At 39.9% G+C, this 22,590-nt stretch overlaps 1 protein-coding gene across 2 annotated transcripts in view; it reads right to left on the minus strand.

Annotated features, from left to right (window-relative positions):
- gramd2aa (GRAM domain containing 2Aa) overlaps positions 1 to 22,545 on the minus strand; it is a 33,016-nt gene extending 10,471 nt beyond the window's left edge. Inside the window, exons 1-5 of one of the 2 annotated variants that reach the window (XM_034679478.1) lie at positions 22,315 to 22,545; positions 10,741 to 10,845; positions 3,890 to 3,947; positions 1,572 to 1,644; positions 368 to 471 (exon numbers count right to left, since the gene is read on the minus strand). In XM_034679478.1, the coding sequence (XP_034535369.1) occupies positions 368 to 471; positions 1,572 to 1,644; positions 3,890 to 3,947; positions 10,741 to 10,845; positions 22,315 to 22,454 (480 nt within the window). In that variant the 5' untranslated portion in view covers positions 22,455 to 22,545. Of the gene's footprint in view, positions 1 to 367; positions 472 to 1,571; positions 1,645 to 3,889; positions 3,948 to 10,740; positions 10,846 to 18,924; positions 19,195 to 22,314 lie in introns of those variants that run through there. The other variant, XM_034679479.1, reaches the window with a different exon arrangement.
- Between the last annotated feature and the right edge of the window lie 45 nt (positions 22,546 to 22,590).

The following is a 22,590-nucleotide window of genomic DNA, read 5'->3' on the forward strand; positions in this document are numbered from 1 at the left end:
TGAAGAATGCAGTCTGAATAAGTAGCTTATTGTCACTCAGATATCGAGAGAGGTTTGGTTTCAGGGAAATGAAGGAAAAGGAACAATGCACAGCATCAAAGAGAAAGTCGCATAACTGTTTAAGGTTAAGGGTTCAGCACCTGCTCTTGGTACATAGTTTCACGATGCAAACATGTGATTAAAGACATTTTCTGCGTGTGAAAATTAACCTGTGACTCCGAAATCAGTCTATAATTTTGACGGACTCACAGTGGAGTAATTTGTCAAGTTGTCCAACCAGCTGGTCACATTGTAAATGGAAGTCAAGCGGCTCCCTTTATTGTGACAGTCAGTTAACATTTGTAAAGCTGTCTGTCAGCATTCATACCTTTATGTCTTTACCGAAAAGGTTTGCATAGAAACACAGCCAGTTTCTGGAAATGTAGAGTCGACCTTGTAGAAGGATATCTCTGAGCAGAGCACAGGAGTACACTGAACATGAGAGAAGCAAAGAACAAAGAAGAAGAAGAATATCTGTTACTTTTTAAACTTAACTGTAAATCACACAAAGGAACACTAAAAGAACTTTTCTAAACTCTTCCTGCTGACTCTGTTGTTTTGTTGTTGGTGAAAATACTTGTCATTGTTCTTTTAGTTACACATCATTGCTCTTTATAGTTTGCACAGAGGGACAAAATGTATAGTACACCCTGTGAAACTGTGCAAACAGAGAAGCTGATACTGTGAGTTTAACCAGACGGAGGAACCGAAGCAGGACGAGACAAAAGTGGACACAGAGCCAGAGAAGTGACTTGAAATGAAGAGGAGGTTGAAAATACTATTTACAGGACTCTTCTTAAAAACATTTGTTCTGTACGGCTTATGGTATGAAGGGTCAGATTTTAACGTTAAAGATGTAGCCCCAGCATAAAACAGCTACCTGTACCTTCTAGATATACTTATTAGATATACTCAATACACAGATACTGAAAATGATGACAAACTAACCTAAACAAATGATTCATTATTAATTCAATTTCTGAGAAAGAAAAGTTCTTGATTCAGATTTATTGGATAAATAAATGGTTTTATTGGCCATGACTTTGCAGAGTTAAAAGTGACGTCTTAAATATCTTGCTTTGCCAACCTAATGACACAATACTGTAGGGTGCGCTGTATTTTTACAGGACAAGAAACAGGACAGCAGCAAATCTCTGTAATTGAAAATCTTAGAATGGGAGCTGTGCATTTGTTTTCCATTATTGTTTTCATTAGGAGCCTTTCAGACTTATCATATATCAAAGCTTGTGCCAATTAATGAATGAATGGATTAACAGCTTAACCTCTAAGCACATTTGTAGTCTTAAATGTTCTTTTTAATACAATGCCAGCATGAGTCTCATGCTGTTACTGTAAATTAACAAGTAGACCAAAGTGGAGCATGCTCAAATTAGACAGCAGATTAGGATAATTGAGACAAATACAAAAGCATAACAGGCAGATATGATCAATACAATCAAATCATAAATAAATAAAACAGTTGCAGCACAAACGCAGTCTTTAAGTCTTCCTCTTGTTAAAAAGCACTGTACCTTTCATCAGGATCTCATCTTTGGGCACGCACTGGAACAGTTTGTGGTACTGCGAGTTGTACTTGCTGACAGTCTGTGCAGAGGGACAGGGCAGAGTCATGAGCAGCTCCTTGGCGGACCGGCCTGTCTGCAAGGCACCAGCAGCACCGGCACCACCGCCCACTCCGCCACCACCACCACCACCAGTGGCCACCCCGGCTCCGCTCGCCGCAGACACCACCCTCTCCCTCAGAGGACGCGAGCTCTGCACCAGGCTCAGCACGTTGGCACCGTAAACACACACACACTCGCGCACATCCAAGGCCTGGAGCAAGCTGCTGCAAGACACACACTGTTCCCCTGTCGCCAGTCAGTAAAAGAAGGAGTACCTCTAGTCTACGAATACACACCTGGTTCTAATGCGTACACCTACACACACACATACACTACCACAGAGTTACAGCAGCATCGCCTCAGTTTACAGACACTGAGCTCTCTCTCAGGAACTACAAGGCTCTCTTTCTCTGCCTCGAATACACCACCAGTGACTCTCCACTTTGCAGCACTCGGCTAACACCCTCCCTCTCCTCCTCCCTACTTTACACACATACACACACTCTGCCCTTCATCATTCTGAGCTCAAACACACTCCCAGACACACAGGTGCTTCTCAACTCCTCTCTTATACCCCTCTCTCTCCTTCTACATGACAGTTTTTCTCTTTCTAATCCCCCCTGACTGAAGTGTTAGACTTAAGAGAAAATCTTGAATTTCCCAACCTGAACACACAAGAGGCCTCATTCATTTCATCAGCTTGAGCTAACCTCAAGTTCTACATCCCTGCCAACACTATCTCCCTTTACCATTTTTCCTGTCCTGTCCTGTATCTCATTTATCTTCCCTCCACTTGTACCTGCACATTTTGCTGTTGTTTGCCTCTTCTGTTTTTTGTCTCTCTATTATTAGCTCATGCTGGAGCAGCTCTTGTCCTCAGGAGTACGGCCAACAACACACTACAGAATTGCAGAGGGTTGTCAAATGTGTATTAACTGTTTCAGCTCGTGACTTTATTCATTGGCCACATTTTGTCATAACTACTTGAGGATGATGCTGTCTCTGAGTGTGACTAATTTAAAGGCTGAGCATGTCTGAGGGGGAGACTAGCAAGGGTTGCAGCAAGTCTACTGTTCCTGAAGTACTAAATACTGGACTTTATTTTTATGAGGGACAATTTTACAGCTTAACCACATTCATTTACTACTCACGACATTTCAATTTGAGAATAAGATGTTTGTTTTGTGATTTATCACATAATGGCCAATGATAATTACTAAAAAATGTGTTAAAGCAATGGTAATAGGATAAGATTTTTCTCATCTTCAGACAAAATATCTATTAAAATTGGTACCCGAAGCACAAGAGTTAACCCTTAACAAACATGTTAAATCATGCAGAATCTTTCCTTTTATATTAGAGATAATACTACATCATAGCAGAGTAATTACTAATAAATTAAGTTATGGTGTTAACTTAAATTTGGGAGCAGGACCACGCCTAAACCACACCCTCCATCACCTGGCAAGTCTACTTAAACATAGCCAGCCTACTCCAACCGTTTGTCTGTGATTCTTCAACCCACCCTCCCTCACCTTACTCTGCTTAATTACCCTTTGTCCTTAACCCCTTCTACTCAACTGCTGGGTTCTTCTATGCCCTTATCTACTTCTAGGTACAGCCTGGGGTCAAGATCAGCTCTGGCCGGGTAACGCAGAGACGGAACCCCCATCCTGAGCCTCCTTCTGCTGGGCCACACGATGCACAAATAACTCAATAAATTTTCAAACTAATATCCTTGTGTGGCGTGGTCCTTGCTGGTGAATATATCAGTGATGATCTGAGCTTGTCAATTATCACATCAGCATTGACATGATTAATGAGTCTAGTGTTGAGTCGGGTCATTTTCCCCCAAACTGAATAATTGCAGTTTTTGAAGGTTAGAAATGAAGATTTGTTTGCAAGTCTTGAGAAATATTCTCAAATTTTACCAACCAACTTATGCATCAGATTGCAGCACTATTTTTTCATTACAGTGAAATTCTTTTTAAGCCCCTGGATTCAATTCTCATGACGCAGATCAGTTTGAAATATTTATGTCAGTACTGTAAATAAAAGCTAGAGAAATTCTTTCAAGTCAGTCGGGCACAAAACAAACATTGTCATCACGGGGAAACTATTGTTTGAACAGGAATCATTGTTCCCTTATGGGTAAATATTAATACAACAGGTTAGACTTGCTCCAATCACAGACACAGAAATGATTAGGGTCAAAGGAGACTCACCGAGCCACGGTAACATTTCTTGACATCTTCATAGGACAGGTCTTCAATCAGCTGAAACCTGCCATCAAAGCAAAAATACACTTAGGACTCAAGTGATTTATCTTCTCTCAATAACCAAATGTACATAATATTACTGCGTCTGCAAGTCTTGCTGATGCACTGCTATGCAAACGTCTGATAAAACATTCATTCATGCACACTCGAAAGCTGATTAATTCCTTCCTCTGCCCTGAAGGCATCATGACAAACAGTGTTAAGCTCATGTGCGTGAGTATGGTATGTATGTGTATTGTATACATTGTATGAAAATCACATCTGGCTCAAAGCCTCCACTCAAAGAGCTAATCATTATTGTGTGCAGCACTGCTGCGAGACGAAGGCTGTTCAAAAACAACATAATCAAAGACAAATATTGAGTTGTTTAAACACAAGTAGTGACCATGCCAAGAGAGTGTCCACATTGTTCCTTTTATAATCAGAATTCAAGGACCCCCCACCCACCAACACAACCACACACTCGCTCACACACACACACGTGCACATCACTGGCATGAAGCTTGCCTCAGGAGGTATAATCAGAGCAGTGAAGCAGATGTCACAGCATGATATTTACATCTATTCTTAATGCAGACAGAACCACCCAGCAGATAAAATACAGTATAATCAGCCCTTTAAGGGAAATGTCATCGAAATAAACTGCTGTCTCAGTTAAGATGTTTAAAGGAGGAAGACGTGAGCAGCTTCTCTTTTTTCCTGTATCTTTCCTTGAGTGCTACTGTAGATGATTGACAGCAAGCGGAGCTCAACATAACACAGCGCTGGTATAAAAGGACTTCTGCTCAAGGAGATCCTGATAAAACAGACGCTCTGGAAGAAGCTTGACTGCCACTTCATGTTTACTCTGATGGATTATTTTATTCTGTAGAGATATTTTTTTCTCATACTGGGCGAGATACATGGGAATCAAATGAAGGAAGTACAGTTTGTTTTTTCAGCTTTACAGAGCCCAGCAGGAATTAAGTGGTTGAAAAGACTCTTATATTTCCAAAACACACGGATTGAAGTTGTTTCCCTCAAATCCTTTTTTCTCAAGAATCAAGAATTAAAAATAATATATTACAAAAAGTATGTAGGCTATGAGGTTTATACCACAAATAGATGACACTATCCTGTACATTTATAACAACAGGTTGGCTGTTCCTCAGTACTTTCACCTGAGTAATAAAAAAGTTTTGACTTCTTTGGGTTCTTTTATTTTCTGATTCTTTACACCTCTACTTTGTTGTCAGAGGAAAATATTGGGCTTCTTCATCCACTACTTTTCTCCAAATGTTATCGGCTTACTGGTTAATTTTCAAATGACAGATTTGTTTCTTTTATTTTCATTTATGTTTCAAGATTTTAATTTGGGAAAGTACTTTTTATCTCATACCAAGCAGCCAGTGCTTTCGAAATTAGTCCGTTGCTAAATGTTCCACCGCTGTTATAGCTAGCTGCACTTGTGCTGTGTTTAGCTGACAGTCAACTGGTGATAGCTTGAAACACCATTAGCATTTCAAGCTTTTAGCACTAGTCTGTAAAACTCCATCAGTTATTTAAGGGAGAAAGTTAAATACACACAAAACATTGATAATAAATAACTACCGGAGGTTCATCCACACATTAAACCTGCCTGTGCTGTGATACAGCAGGGCTCTACAACATTATAGGATAACAGACCCATTTGTATTCTCCTCAAACACTGTCCTTTACTAGTATAAGGGAAGGAGCCATCATGGAAACAAACAGCTGCCTTTATAGCAGCAGGACTGTCAGTGTCCCTGCTCTGATGAGAACCTCTCTTTGTTTGATACAGAGACCAGACCTCTAAGTGTACATAAAGGAGGCTAATCAGGGCATATTGGATCATACATTTAAAGTTATTCCATGATTTATAATCTTGCAACATATTTTTCCTACTTCAGTAATATATATGTATTTATTTATTATTTCTTACAAGATTTTTCCCAAGTGGCAAAATAAATACAAGGTTCAGGAAACTTGTCACAGGCCTGTTGTAAGTTGTTGTAAATCTGTCAAATTATTTTAATGAGACAATGATAGAATGGTGTACCTGCCTGTCTACATATCTTTCTGCAGACACTTGGCCAGTGCACCATTCACCCTGATCTGAGTCTTCAACAAGCAATAGTTACTGAGCTATCGTGAAAAGTCAACAACGCTACATTTAGCAGAGTCAAACTTAAATCATATGAAGCAAAGAAGAACAAATTAGCATAAAAATAAACTACTCTTATAAAAACAAGTACGTCAAAATTAATCATCTTTATGATCATCTTTTGTTACTCTACCATCTTCTCATTTTATCCAGAGTGAGAGATCAAAACTCAGGCTGGAAAAAGACCAAGAGATCCAGACAACAGAGTTCAAATGTCAAACAGCAGAGGGGCTGACAGATGTTATCACTGCCTGCTGAGTGTGTGTTTGTGTGTGTGTTTGTGTGTGTGTTTGTGTGTGTGTGTGTGTGTGTGTGTGTGTGTGTGTGTGTGTGTGTGTGTGTGTGTGTGTGTGTGTGTGTGTGTGAGCATGATGCGGCTGTTGTTTACAGCAGAGCAGTACAGCTGTGACAGCACTGCCAACTCTCCTGCTGGATCTGCTGGATCATTTAAAAAGACAGTTCCCTCGTTTTGAGTAACATATTACTTTACAAGACTTCAGCAACAAATCTACCCTGCACCCATCCAAAACCTCAAACAAAGCTTTATTGTTTGAAGCTAAAACTGAAATATCTAAATGTTTTTAGTTTTCTGCTAGAAAGTTTTATGAGATCATAAAGGGAATTTACTGAAAATATACATCCTTTATAGTAAATAAGTAAAGCTAGAGTCCAAACAATCATTACATAATGTGACATAATAACCTGCCATAGCATATAGTTATTCATAGGTTTGGTGTACTGATCACTAGGCTGGCATATCCAATATTAACTGGCTGTTTATAGCATGCATAATTCATAAGTAACAGTAAATACACAACATATCAGCTCCTAATTATCTAGTATACATAGTCTTCAAATGATATTTGCTGCATGGCCAGATTTCATTTACAAGGCCATAAGAGTGTTCTCATGTAATTACAATCTTTGTATCCTTGATCAATGTTACAGTATTACAACTTAGCAAGGCCCAAAACAAGCATAGTATAGTAGATCATAGCTCCTGTGCAACTTTCTGTCTTCTAAAATGCAGTAATACGAAGGAAACATCGAATTCAATGCTCTAACTGTAAAGATGTCCATGCAGAAGGATGCATACATGAGTGCTTTACCATGACTAATAAAGAGAGGACTGTACTTAAGTAACGCTTTTCTACTCCTCTGGCCACTCAAGGCGCTTTTACCCTACATGCCACATTCAGCCATTCAAGCCATATTCATATTATTATACACTGATGGCAGGGGATGACATGTAAAGTGCCCATCAGTGTTAGCAGACCTCATTCACACACATTCACACATTGCAGGCTTTGCCACGGGGAGCAATTTGGGGTTAAGTGTCTTGCCCGAGGATAGTTCGGCTCTGACTGCTGGTTCGACTCCCGGCTTTGACCATTTGCTGCATGTCTACACCCACTCATTGCTCCCCACATTTCCTGTCTCACTTCAGCTGTCCTATAAATACAGGCAAAAATGCCCCAAAATATACATTAAAAAAAAGGAATGTATACTATACACAAGTGTATAGATAGGACCAGTCCAAAAACTAGCAGTACTAGTAATTAAGGTATTCTGAAAACAGGATATATTATAAGCAATCCATAATCAAACTTGATAACAGCAGAAATCAGGAAGTAGGAATCAAGGACTACCACATTAACATTCCTGACAATCAATAATTGATTATAGCTTGTTCTACATGAGCAAATTCATGGTGTTCCTCGATAAAATCACCCTCGTAAAGAAAAGCCATCCCTTTATCTTGTGACCATGTTATGAACAACGGTGCATGTGTGCTGCTCTGCCTGCTGGTAGCTGACTATAAATATCCTCCACAGTGGCTCTCCACTCCCAGGTGGAGAGAAGAGAGTGATTATTAAAAACACAGACGTCTCTGTGGGGACCGACCGGCTCTATGGTCCTCGCTCTCGCTCTCCATCTGTCTCTGTCTTTTACACAAGATCCAGGTCTTAATCAATACTGCTGCTACCTCCAGGTGAGTGTTAGAAGAACACTGCTCGAAGCTATTCTCATTCCTAGCTCTTAATGTGGTGAGCAAGGTAACACATCTTCTATAAAGGGTGTAAACAAGGTCGTGCTGGGAGGATGTGGGAAGATGATGGACAGTTCTGAAAGACATAGCACATCAAAAGGACTGTTGGGGTTTATTCAGGACATCTTTAGAGGATATTAAATAAATCCACAGGAGGAATAACTGCTCTCTCAAAACCTTAGGGTCATTGAGGAAGACCTTGCAATGTCTTCAAACAGCTACAGCAGCCAAATAGGTTTGTTTTTCAGATACCAGGAGGCTCTGTGGACTTTACCATTATGTATCTCCTGCACCTGAGGTATAATAAGATGTAATTACCCAAAAACCCTCACCAAGTCAGAGAACAGTCTTTACTCTCTTCAGAAGTCACTTCAGAAGCTTTGGTTTAGAAATGAAACTAAACCTGTGTATCAGCTTTCACCATGTCAGCAAAGCAAAATGTTTCCTTCTGCATAGAGTGTGTGCTTGTTAGTGTGTGTGTGTGTGTGTGTGTATGTGTGTATGTGTGTGAGACGCATGCGCCTTTCTCAGTGTATCTCAGTGCCCTTGGCTATGAGGCTGAATAGTGAAACTAATTACGAGCTCAAAGAATCCTAAATTGAATCCTAAATTAGAAAGCGAACACCTCCCATCGGTGGGCCGGTGTAGCAGTGGACTCCCGCTCAATAATTTAGCTGCAGGAGGAGAAATTGGGACTGAGAGCGCTGGCAGGAGGAGATGGACTCACTTTAGAAGGAAGGGACTGATGAGAGGAGTAGAGGAGATCTTAAACTGACTCTAGAGTTTCAAATCAAAGTATCTATTTCAGAGATAACAGTTTTCACCGGGGAAAAAGATAGATCATTCTTTGGTTGATACTTTATTTGTTCAGCCAGATGACACATTAAATGAGAGGCTACATTTCAGCCTTATTCTAAATACACAAGTTAAACGATAACCCCTTTACAGATTTAATAAAAGTGTTATGATTTTAAAGTAGTATCCAAGGATTTTTCAGTCACATTTTGGGGCTTTGTGCATCTGAAACAGCAATGAACACAGACATATAGCATATTGAAAATGCAATACCCGAATGTAGCTTTTAACCAGAGAGAACTTTAAGTGGAAGTGTGGCATGAAAACTTCAACTTTTTTGGACTGGACCTAATTAATCTTCCATAATCTTCCAATCTTTATGGAAACAGCTGTAATTTTATTGAGTTACAGTGTTTTACCCTGAAGTAGCACAGAAAGAAATGACCACCAGTCCGGACAAGTCCAGCTGTACCACTGTTTAACAGCTTTGATCCCTTATTAAGTCATAACTATGCGTTTATAGAAAATGATGGTATAGGTGTAAGTAAATAAACCTTATGGAGTGCTGGTCTGATTGAAAAGACTCTATACTTTAAGACCAGTGAGGGTGGGTGGCATGAGTCTTGGAGACATGACCATGGGTGTGAACATCAAAACAAGCAGTTACTGTTGGCTGAACTTAACTACTGTGGCAGTAGTGATAGGGTTTCAAACTCCAACTGGTTAAAACAGATTGAACCCTTGAAATAGCTATACAGTTAATCAGAAACTGCACTTTCACTTTCTAACTGGTCTTTAGGCTGTATACATTCTGGATTTTACAGGACATACACTTAAATGAATAAGTACTTACAACCTGAAATACTGCATCCAACAGGACTATATCCGAGGGATTTGGAAGTGCTAAATTACTGAAGGGATCACAAGTATTTTATTTATTCTTTTATCTTTTCTTCAATAACATTTTGCATCTGTTGATTTCCTGAAACCGATTCCTCTCTCATTTGTGATATTGTGTTGTGATCCCATTGTTTACTCTGTTGTGTCCATGTTTTGCCTTAAAAAAAAAGGCGGGGGTGGTTCTGTTAGAGAACAAAAGATAAACACATTGCTTTCTCTGCTGCAAGTTCAAGAGTGACATATGTCTGAAGCGCTTTAGTCCCTCCCATTCACCCACTCTCCTAACACATGCAATGCTTCAGTGCTAAATCCCATCTCAGAACAGATTCCCCAGGATTACACTGCTCCTGCCTTGAATCCTTATATAACACACAAATACACACAATGTGTCCACACACACACACACCACAGCCTTGTATGTATACACACAGACATTGTGCTTGTATATGTGCATAAAACATCCATAAACAAGGATTAAAACATTTAATTACTTATGAAAATAGAGTTATTGATATGCTTCAAAAACATATATCTCTTCCCCTGTGTGCGTGTGTGTGTGTGTGTGTGTGTGTGTGTGTGTGTGTGTGTGCGTGCATGTGTGTGTGGGGGGAAAATCCTTTTGTAAATCTGTTTGTGGTATCTTTGTGTGCATGTGTGTGTGTGTGCATGTGTTTGACCATTGTCTGACATCAAATGTGGCTGAAATAAAAGCACAAAATAAGCGCTGTAAAAATAAATCTCCCAGGGCTATAACCCATGACCATGCACAGGATACAGATGGTGCGTGGAGGGAAAAAAAGGGCATGCAATGAGAGCAAGTGCTGCAGAACAGTATGTGTGTGTATGTGTGTGTGTGTGTCTGTGAGAGAGAGAGAGGGTTAGACATGCCTGAATTGGCCGTGTGTGTCGTCCTCCTTGGACGGCTCCAGGTCCTGTGTTGAGATCAGGCCTGTCTCTTCGCTATGCTCCTGCTGCTCAGTCATGCTCCTGGCCCTAAACACACAAACACAGAGCTGTGTGTTAACAGCAGGCACCTCTCTGCTGGACCGTCATGTACGCTGGTGAAAAAAAATCCTGTTTGTTTTTATGTCCACGTTTGGCTCCAAACACAGTGTTCCTCTTAAAAAGTTTACAGGACAAACAGACTCTATCTCCAAAATCAACACGGTGATGATGCAACATTCAAAGTCTGATTCTGCTGGTTTACACTACATTAAAATGTTATACTCAGCAAAGTGTACTTGAGCTTGTGTAAATGGGGTCAGTGTCTGCTCTCAGCCAGATGTCTGGAAAGAAATAAAGCACCTTGGAGGTCATACAGATGGCTGACCTGATGAACTGCTGCGAGCTGAAATACACATTGCACTTTGAAGCTTTGAAGCACCAAATGACTCTTGAAAGTCACTTAAATGAACACTAAACGAAGAAGAAGAAACCAAGGATATGCCCATGAATCCCCCCAAACAAACAAAGACTTAAACTTCAACCTGTTAAAACAATTAGAGCACAGCACACACTAATGTGAAAGTTCAGGCTCACTAAGGGTTACACAGAGGAAACAAATCACACTTTGTGTTTACTGTCATGGATAATACAGCTCAAGTCAGTGTTGAGGTTATTGTGCCTACAGTTTGAAACTTATGGCAGTAAATGGCTTCATGTAACCTGCAATCTCCAGCTACGATTAAATAATTAATATGGAAAAACACATGCAACTTTACTTTGTCTGAGATCCTTCAAAGTCTTATAGGATGAGAGGGTAACACTCAACCAACACCACCTGTTGTGTTATGTGTTACTGAATGGATTTTCCACTGGACGTCTTTTATCAGTAGATATTTTCGGTTGGTTTCCCAGAGCTCAATTTCCAGTTTGAATTTGTTGTACACATTAATTATCATCTTTTATTTTAACCCATTATGTTGAACTGCAATGACTGCTGTTTGTCCTGTTTTAATATTAATTTGAGGTTATTAAGTCAATAGTTTGTCATTTCTTTAAATATTAGCTTTTAGCTAGCTATGTAACGTTTTACTTAATGTTTTTTCCACTATGTTCTATTACTTTTATCTTTGTTTAAGGCTAACTACCTTCTTAAATTGTCCACGTAGCCTACTACTTTTTATTTTGACTTACTGTTAGGGCTAACTTTTCTTTCTTTTCTAATAGCTAACTGGCTATATCTGCTGCTAAGCTATTACTTTCAGTTTTGCCAGCTGTTCATCATCACTCTTAGATTATCAACTATTCTATTGCTTTTCAAGTATTTCAGATAAGTTATCTTTTATGCCTCACTGTTAGCTAAGCAGCTGTTTCACTTGTTTTATCCTTTTACCTTTATCCAAATATTTAAGTAGTAATCCACTACTTTTAGCTTTATCTATTTTAACTGTACATGACCTGTACATTAAGCTAATGAGTCAAGCTGTTCATCCAATATTTTCATTTACATCAACTGTAGATCTGATTTTTGTAGCTAACTAGCTATTTCAACTATCTCCACTTCTTTTAGCTGAATTGTCCTCTTTTTAAAATTATTTTAAATGTTTGTCCATTATTAAAATGCAGCTGGCTACGTTGATTTTTATCTATTATATGTAACCAGCTGTTCATCCTTTAAAATAACTGTTTTTCTATTACTGTCAACGTCTTATATGTAATACTTTCACACATAGCTAACACTTTCTATCATATTCCTATACATTAAGTACACAACTTTGGTCATTTCTCTGTTAGCTAGCTGTTACAACTTCTATGTTAGCTAACTTTTTTATTCATACACTCTAAATTACAACGCATAGATTATATTTTCCACGCAGTTTGCCAATTATTACTAATAGCTTCTTCATTATTGAAGATATACCAAAATCCGCACCATGACACTTTAAATCCTTGCTTTTAGTTTTCTACTTTACAACACACAAATGGAAATAGATTCACAAAATGTAAAATCACTTTAATTGAAACAGAATCTGTTGTGTGTTTTCCTCTCATCTGCTTATCATCTGCCTCTCTTCCTTTCTCACATAAGCACACAAACACCCAGCTGCCCCATTCCGTATCTTCCTCTGGGAGAGAGGAAGTCGTTACCACCTGCCGACCTATAATTACAGGTGCTGATGGAAATAGGCTCCTGCATGCAGTTTCCATTATCTCTAATTGGCCAGAAGCCTCACGTCAGCCACTGACCTGTTCAAACAACAGAGGCTTCCTGGTTCGAGAGATTTTACAGTGCATCTGACTGGTTATCTGTGATCACACAGGGTTGAATGAGGGGTGAAGCCCACTGTTAGAGATAAGGAGAAGGTTTTTAAGGTTTATTCACCTAAAGCCTGAGGTTAAAGGAATCAGGAGGGGACCTGATCCCAGATGAGGGCCTTAAGGCTGAATGGAGCCTTGTGGTTGCTGCTCACTTAGAAACAATGGTCAAAGAGGGTGCTTGTAGCTTTACACAGCTGTTAGGTTGGAGTATTTTCTTTAGATCACCCACAAGAAACAAAAAAGGTGCATTCGTTCAGATTTTAATTGGAAATTACCTTAAATTGATCCTGTGTTTGAAAATTTTAACCACTTTCTTGATTATTCATGAGTCAGTAGTTGTTGGGGATATGTTTCTTTTTTTTATTATGGTAATCCCCAACTTCAGTGACAGTATATTCCTGACTGAAGCGTTTTTTTTTTTAATCTGTGTCCTACTGAAAAATTCCCAATTACTGTATTCCTTATGTAGATATTGAAAATTGTCAGAGTACAACATTAACTTTGAATGTTTAAGACCATACACACTACATAAAGTGGGAATCAACATTTTAAAAGCCCACTGCAGCTTTTTGGTTGATTTCCAATATTATAGTCCCTGTCATTGTGCTAATGTTAAATGCTTCTGTGAAGCTTGCATGAGGCCATGGACAGTTTGCCACTTTATTTTTAGTTGAGGTGGAGGGAAAAAAACCTCTTTATGACCCTTTCACTGACAGCTGGGAATTTCTGACACCTCACTGTCTCAACTGTGTCCGACGGGACACAACTCTGAATGGCTCTTTGGTCACCTTTTTACTAAACGTTTGCACACACTGAAGCCCTGCTCACATCATTGACACAAACACCTCAGGGACAAATGTTCGCCTTGTATGACTGTGAGGGGAAACGCAGGTTTGAAAGAACTCGATTTAAAGAAATGAGCAATAAAAAAAGAAATATTGCCTCCACAGCAGCACAACCTGTGTCTTCCTCTGCAAGTTTAATGTCTGCACTTTAAACTGTTATTTATTGTTCCTGTTGGCCAGGTTCCTGAAGTAAATGAACCATGAAACAATGAAAATACAATGCTCCCTCCTGCAATATATGGACAATCCTACTTGATACCACAGCAGTTACGAAACTTCACATCATGATCTGAAAGTTATTTGTTACTTCAGCTCTGTCAGTAGAGAGGCTATCATTTTCATCTCCTTTGTCAAACACCAGTACTGGGAAATTCTGCAAAATTTAATCAAACTTTTAGAGCCAACATTGTTTTTATGATCTATGTAAGCACTGTTTTGAAATGATGGTCTGTACGATATCTAACCCAAGACCCCTGTACACAAAGACTGTGTAAGTCAAAGGACACATCAGTTGCATATTGGTTCATCCACAACAATTATTTAGTTGGATTGAATGTCTGGAACTTTCAGTGAGAGTTTTTAATAAGCCTCAGTTTAATTCCAATGCCTCAATACAGCCTTGAAAAGTAAACCAGAGTATTAAAAGTATAAGTGACTGTAGTCACAGTACTTAAAGGTGACATATCATGCAAAATCGACTTTTTAATGGTTCTCTACCTGAAATATGTGTCCCTGGCATGTCTACAACCCCCCCCCAAAAATGAAAAAAATCCATGCTGCCCCTGTTCTGATTTCTCCACCTTTCTGTAACTGTGTGCTGAAACCAAGCAGCAACCTCCGGTCTCAAACGATGAAGCCCATGCGGAAGTCTTTTAAACTGCAATACATTGGGGCTGGCTGCAGAAACACCGGAAACCACATAGAAATGAATGGGAAAAAGACGATCCTTGCAGCATTAATAAACATGTTTACAGCCTGGTTCAAAAAACAGCTTGGCCCTACGAAGCTAATCTCTCTAATGGCACACACTGTACGGGGGTGAATTTTTTTCTAACGTGACGGTTCAGAAGATATTAAGATTATGAGTTTTTGCCCAAATAAGGACATGACTGACTTGACTCCCGGTCAGGAACACACAACTGTTGGCTAGGAGGCTCACGTCGCACTCTGCCTGGTTGAGTTCCGCATTTCCAATATGGCTGCCGCCGTCGATTGGCTTCAAAACAGCTCTTAGGAACTGATGGGTGACGTCACGGATACTACGTCCATATTTTACACAGTCTACGGCTGAAACGAGCCATTTCAGTTTTCTGTGCTTTTCATACGTCATAACGCCATCCGGTCTATAATGGAAGTCAGAGCTCGGAGCTTGTTCATCCCATAGACTGTATAAAATACAACTCAACTCCGCCTCCGTTTTTCATTCCCTGCACACACGTGTGTGCTAACAAGGAGCTTAGGAGGGAGGCATGCTAGTTGTAGGCTGTCTTAATAAACACAAAGGTCGGTTTTACTCCCCACATCTGCAGATTTGAAGATCTAGTGGATCATTTTTATTTTTCATGGAAAAGTGCTAGCGCTAGTTAGCATAGCCACATAGCTACATGTTCGTAGCTTTGTACCAAGACACACGTCGACATACTGACAAATAAAACAACGCGAAACACAAAATCTGTGACCAATCCTTCAGAAAGGTCCTGCTGCAGGCGCCTCTCCATCAGGATCAGATTCTAGATCAAATTCAGAGGGTTGAAGTAATGCGGGTCTGTGCATGCAACATGTAAACATTAGCTGAGGCCACATCCACTTCCTGAGGGGGCGTGGTCAGAGAGATCATTCTCATTTCAAGGCACAGACACAGAAAACAGCCTGTTCTGAGCAGGGCTGAAAAAGAGGGGTTTACAGGCATGCCAAAATCTGATTTCAAAGTGTTTTTTGAGCAATAAACTTTGAAGACATGTTTTGGGGACCTCTTAGACCAATGTACTTTGATGAAAATTAGCATAATATGTCACCTTTAATGGTTAGGTTGATGAAGAGCAGAGAATTCCTTAAATAACACATCAAAGATAAAAATGGATAGTCATAGAACATAAGTGTAGTATTTACTCATAGAGCATTGAGTACACCTTGGTCTGGTCTGAACCTGAATAGTCTCTTTTCCTCCTAAATAACCATGTAATGCATCTTTTTTTGTGCGTGAAAGACATTATAGATGAATTACTGCAAGCCAGTAACCAGTTAGTGAACTTGGGGTTATACAGGCTTCTTTGAGCTCAGGCAGCCCAGGGCAGTTTTCTAAGGTTGGAGGGTATAAAGGATCAGGTCTTTTCACAGCCATGTAGACTGTCACACCACAGTAAGTAAATGAGTAAGTAAATAAAGTGTATCGTACCTTTCACAGGGTAAAAATATCACAATAATAATAATAATAATAATAAAAAACAAAAATAATAACTGCAATGAAATGAAGAAAAAAACAGAAAAATGCAACCATGCAAATTACAGCCCAGAATCAAAAGCCAATTTGAAAACATGAGGCTTGAGCTGCAGTAGAAAATCAGAACGCATTTGCATGGGAGGAGAGCACCAAAATGTTGGAGACACAAATTCAAAGACATCATCTCATCTTGTTTTGAGTCGGGCAAGTAGACTCTGGTCAGAAAACCTGAGTGATCTTCTGGTGAGGGAAGGAGCAGGACAGAAACATGGACTGATGATTAATCATGCATGGGTTTTAAGTTAAAAGAAGGAACTAAAAACAGATTCTGATTTTGATTGGCAGCTAATGTTGGGAAAATAAGATGGGTGTAATGTATGTATGGCAGCAACAAGTGGGCAGGGAAAAGGGGCAGGGAAAAGGGAAAAAGTGAGGTTGGAAGAACTTCAGGTGAAGCTATAAATATCTGATTGTCTAAATTAAGAGATATTTTGATCAGTTTTTTTTAATTGGCTTATTTAAACAGTCCAAACACACTGCCTAAACATGCTTCAAATCCTTCTCATACTTAAACTGCATTTCCTCAAGTCACTACAAATGTACACGACCTATTGTGACAGACTGCAGCAGGACTGTTTCCAAAATAACAAGTAAACAACACAGCCTTAACACCAGACCAGAGCAGAACGTGTATATGCAATTACTTTAAATGAACTTCTTCATGGCCTAGCTCCATCCTGTATTCCTGCTCTGTTCTAACTTGTTACGTGCCTCTTCTCCTCCTTCATGTCCTCAATGTCTCAGGGGACAAACATTTTGTGCTGTCACAAGACATTCTCCAATCCAATAATCACTAATCTTGTTAAGGTTGCTGTTAGCCACTGAGATGTTGCTGAGGAATCACTGCACTCTTGCTGCCTCTTTAGCCCTGCGCAAATAGTTTCGTCACTGCACGTACATGGTGTTAAATTTCACTTTCATGATCCAATGTCGAGTTCTTTTTTGAGGTTAGCTGTCAGTCATATCAGTTTTAAGGGTTATAAGAGTGAAGCCAATGCCTCAAACTTCTTGTAGCTCCTCACACTCACACGAGTGTTATGGGGATCAACAGCAAATGGCTTCTTCAACCGCCCAAGTACAGCCGCAAATAAACCTGCATAGGAAGCTGTAATTAATAAGAAACTTATTTTTGTCATGTAAGCATTTTTGTACAGGATTGCTGAGCCTTCACTCCTTTAGGAGCATTTAAAGCAAGACAGCAGGCTCAAAGCTTCTAGCAGCAAGGTCTGCTTTGTGTACAGTGGGTGAGTAGGAGTTAAAGTCTAATTTGTCTGAAAAAAATTGAAGGTGGTTTTTAGAAAATTAAAGTTGTCTGCGGTTTTAGGAGCAGCACACAAGGGAGCGTTTTTGTTTGTGTGTGGGTTCAAACTCAAAGAAACAAGAGTGTGCTCAACAGACATAAATAAATCCAAAGTGAGTGAAAAAGAGAAGAAATAAACACTGATACTTCTCAGAGCTTTTTCTTTCTCTTTTATTCTGAGGGAATTTTTTTGTCTTGTTGTTGCACATTATCTAGACACAGACAGTGTATGAACCTCCAACAGGAGCACAGCCTTTGGACTCTGCTCTCTGCACTGCTTGAGACCTCCTGAAATAACCTTCCCATTGTGTAAGCATCTCAAAACAACCTTTGATGAAAGAGCTGTGTCCTGAAGACGGAACGAGACTCTTAATGTTCCTTTTACTGTAGAACGTATCTTCACTGTTAAGTGTGAAATAAGCTATACAATGGATTTCATGCATCGAGTTCTGGGAAAATTCAAAATGAATGATGTGTTAGTTATATTAAAAACCCACTAACTCAAAGCTCTTTGTCCTAAACCAAAATATAGTAGGTCTACTGTTTCTTCTGTAAAGTTTCAAACCCTAAACCTGAAGCAGTATAAGATTAAATCTGAAGTGATCAACAATGATGTCTTATTACTATCACAAAGTAAAATCATCACATTAAAGTCACATTTTCAACTCAAGATAACAAGTAGGTTAGCTATATGGCTACTTATACATTATGTTTCTTAAATTCACATGTTTCTATGGCACTGGCTGTTTTGATGAAACACCACCTTTCAGAAGAAATTGAGTCGAGTTTGTTAAAAAAAAACAGGCAAATTATACGCTGATCTTTAAAATAAAAGCTGAAGATTATGGAAATAAGGAATAAGCAATAAATGAACATTCTCTGCAGGGGTGATATATTGATAATTTAAGTCGATTCAGAATCATCTTAGCTGAAAGATTACAGGGCGAGACACTGTTTAATCTATTCATTTAGGGACACAGTTCTCTGCATTCACAGTCTATATAAGCCAGCGTTTTATTAGCAGTATATCAGTACACATTACTGATAAAATAACTGTAGTTGAATAACTACATCCGTCTGTCCTACACATGATTACCCTCAGTATTCGTCGCTGTCGCTCTTATTTTGAAAGTCTAACAGGAAGTCCTCCTTGTTTCTGCTCCTACCTGTAGCTCACAGACTGTCGCGATTTTCTCCGCCGTGTTGTCGCCCTGTAGCTCCGTGAAACTCGTCTTGCGTGAGCTGCATTTCTCTGTAACAGCCGGTCATATCATTTCACTTTTCTTTATCCACGAAAAAAACCCATAAAAAGTAACTCCTGTTCGTCTGAAGGCTGCAGAGCTGAGGCGAGGAGCTGCTGACGGAGCTGTGACCTCCTCAGAAGTGTGTCCTCCTCAGTGAGGTGGGTTGAGCTTACCTATAGCCCAGTGTGGGCTGTTTACACAGGCTGCCAGGAGATTACACACAGCCTATTTACTTCACACGGACTCTTAAAATAAACTAAGGACTGCTCATTAAAGATCACATGTGAGAGATTGACACTAAATGACGACATGGGATCTGTAGTTTCTTTCTTAATAACATTATGGCTTGGTTGACTCTACAGAACTTATTTTATTGAAGTGTTATGTATATTTAAACACCAGCTATACATTTTAATCTGATATTTAGCAGGCTAAAATATCCATATAAAGTATTTGCATTAGAAACAAAGTGGGACTTTACGACTAACAAATCATTCACATCGCTTGCTCATACTGTGTATGTTTTTTATTTTAATAACCTGGTGCAATTTCATCTGTGCAATAACTTACATCACTATCTATTCATCAGATAGAAGTGAAAATAGTGTAATATTTGCCATATTTTATTTTGGGGGCGGCAGTAGCTCAGCTCATAGACTTGGGAACCGAAGGGTCGCCGGTTCGAGTCCCAGCATTGACTAAGTTTGTGGCAAGTGAACTGGTGGCTGGAGAGGTGCTGGTTCACTTGCCTGGGCACTGCCGAGGTGCCCTTGAGCAAGGCACCAAACCCCCAACTGTTTGGGGTGTGCTGGTTGATGGCAGCATCCTCACTCTGACTCCTCAATCTCTCCCTAAGTGCATGTCCACTGCATGTGTGTGCATTGTATGTATATTCCAAAAACTGTGCGTGTAGCATGACTGAAAAATAACACGAGTGAAAAAATTGAATTTCCCCCTGGGGATTAATAAAGTACGTTCTTCTTCTTCTTCTTCTTCTTCTTCTTCTTCTTCTTCTTCTTCTTCTTCTTCTTCTTCTTCTTCTTCTTCTTCTTCTTCTTCTTCTTCTTCTTCTTCTTCTTCTTCTTTTATTCTGTTTTATTTTTTCATCACTATTATTATTGTTTTTATTTTTTTAACTATGTAAGTACATTGTTATATTCCCCTGTTCCGTGTTGTAAGCTGCTGTAACGAAGAATTTCCCCCAATGGGGGATCAAATAAAATAAAGAATATCTTACTTCCACTACCTTTTGGACACACTTTTCATTTCAAGAAATCTCAAAGTGCTATAGGAACACAGTAAAAAGGAAGGGAACACACTTGAATTTTTTTTAAATAGAGTACTGAAATTAGTTAATAGCCGCTTTAAATAGGAAGGTCTTTAAGTGTTTTTTAAAAGAATCCACGGTCTGTGGGGTCCTGAGGTGGCTGGGCAGGGAGTTCCACAGACGTGGTGCAGCAGCACAGAAGGCCCGGTCTCCAATGCCCTGAGCTTGGTTCTGGGAGGGTGGAGGATGATTTGATGTGCAGAGCATGAATTCCGGGGATGGGGTGTGCTGGGAGAGGAGTTCTTTGAGGTATGATAGTGAAAAAAGTTAAAAACACAAACAAACATGGCTGCTGTTAGCACTTACAACTTGCTCACATTATCCTGTTGTACTGGTGACACGATATCAGGAGAAAAGGTATAATTAATATAATACAGTGTCATTAATTATGATGCTTGTCAGAGCCTCCGTGGTGAGAGCTTTTGAGACTCTGATCCGGACTACAGTCCTGAGCAAAGCACCTCATTGGGTCAGAGGGGACAGGACTGAGGTCAAGCAAGAGGGACAGTAGAGTCAGGGGAAGCAGAGGCAGGAGATGGGGAGAGCACGCCGGGGAAATGTACACGCAGGAGGCGAGCAGAACGACAGGACGGGATTTGATTGGTTTCATAAATTGGCTTCTGATGGCAGGGATTGGTTGGTGTTTTCCCAGGTTTACTCCGGCTGTAGATAGCGACTTTTTTTCGATCTTTTTTAAGAACACATTATGTAATGATTACCATCGGGACATAAAGATCATTTTAACCGGTATAACAAAAAGTCTATCTAAATCTGACTACCAACCCCAGCTTTAAGATATGGGTTAAACATTGGCTGCTAATATGAGTGTATGGCACATATTTGCAGATGGGCCACTGTCTTCCTACAGGGACAATATTGGCCAACACTTATATTCAACTGATTCATTGGTGCACCCCGACATTTTAGTCCAGCTATTTTATTTATGATTTACTGAGTTACAAGTTACTTTAATGTTTGAGATTATTAACAGAAAATCAAGACCTCCAGCTGTGAGCCTACATAAAGTCTTATCAGTTATTGCTACTCTTGCCAGCTACAGCATCACTTTTATGTTTGTACTTTAAGTTAAGATTCTGAACCTCACACCTTTAGTTATAGGTTCCAATGGTTTTTTTCTGCACTGCTGAATTTACCTGAGTAACAGATCTGACTTACACCACTGAGTATTGACTGACTGATGCTGATGAAGGCTGGACAATGAAGACAAGTTCCAGCACATGGGGATGAAGAAAATATTCAAATGCAATGACCTACAGTATGACTTTATAACGATCTACAAAGGAGAATTATAGCAGCTTCAACATGCCAGTGAGTAGCTTTTGTAACTTTTACATCCACATGTGTATTTTAAACTGTTTCCCTCATGGCAGGATCATCGCTGAACTCCCAGACTTCAGGACAAAAGCTGTTTTTGCAGCACTTGTTTGTCAGCAGGATTATCTAAAATCTGGCCCAGTTTTCATGAATTCTGGTGGAAAGGTGCAGAAAAGAAGAAGAAACCCCTTACATTTGATCCACAGCTGGACACAACTCAAGCTATTATCATTCTGCTTAATTCCCATGGTTACATATAAATTAGTTGGTTTGACTTTTGGCCTTGGTGGAGGTCTCTCCCATTTCTGCTGTAAGTTCATATTTAGTCTGTCTTTTTATGGAGAAGCTGAGAGACTTTCACTATAAACTTAAATTGGAAGTCATAACTGTGAGAGTAAGAGAGCAAAATGTCTTCTGTACATTTTGTCTTATTGAAAGAGTGAAATTGTCCGAATAAGTTGGCCCAACTATCAGGTCAGTTCAAACATCCCTCTTTGACACATTGTACGCTCCTTATCCCCTCTGCTGTGATTGGTTCAGACAGAATAAGGGCTTTCTCTTAGGGTTAATTACTTTGATCTGGATTCACCTCGTCAGTAAAGACAGGTGTACCAGACCTTCAGTGTACTTCCTGTGTGGCATTCACTGACCTGGCTCTGCTGGCTGCTATCCTTTCACTGCAGTTACCATGAGGGAGGCGGTGGTGGGGCAGCTGGTAGTATCTGTCCTGGCCTGGGGCCTCGTCAGCGGGCAGGGCCTTAGGGCTGGCTGCGTAAATAGTGCATCCCATGAACACCTCCGGGAAGTCACCCTCAACGTCCTACAGCGAGCGGAGAAACAAGAAGCCGTCCTCGAGGTATCCTTCCTGTGCTCGGGCCGTCCTGTCGTGATGCCAGCCAGCTGCTGTGTGGAAAAGCCATCAGCTC

This window comes from Notolabrus celidotus, chromosome 3 (assembly GCF_009762535.1).
Source record: "Notolabrus celidotus isolate fNotCel1 chromosome 3, fNotCel1.pri, whole genome shotgun sequence".
NCBI classification, from domain to species: domain Eukaryota; kingdom Metazoa; phylum Chordata; class Actinopteri; order Labriformes; family Labridae; genus Notolabrus; species Notolabrus celidotus.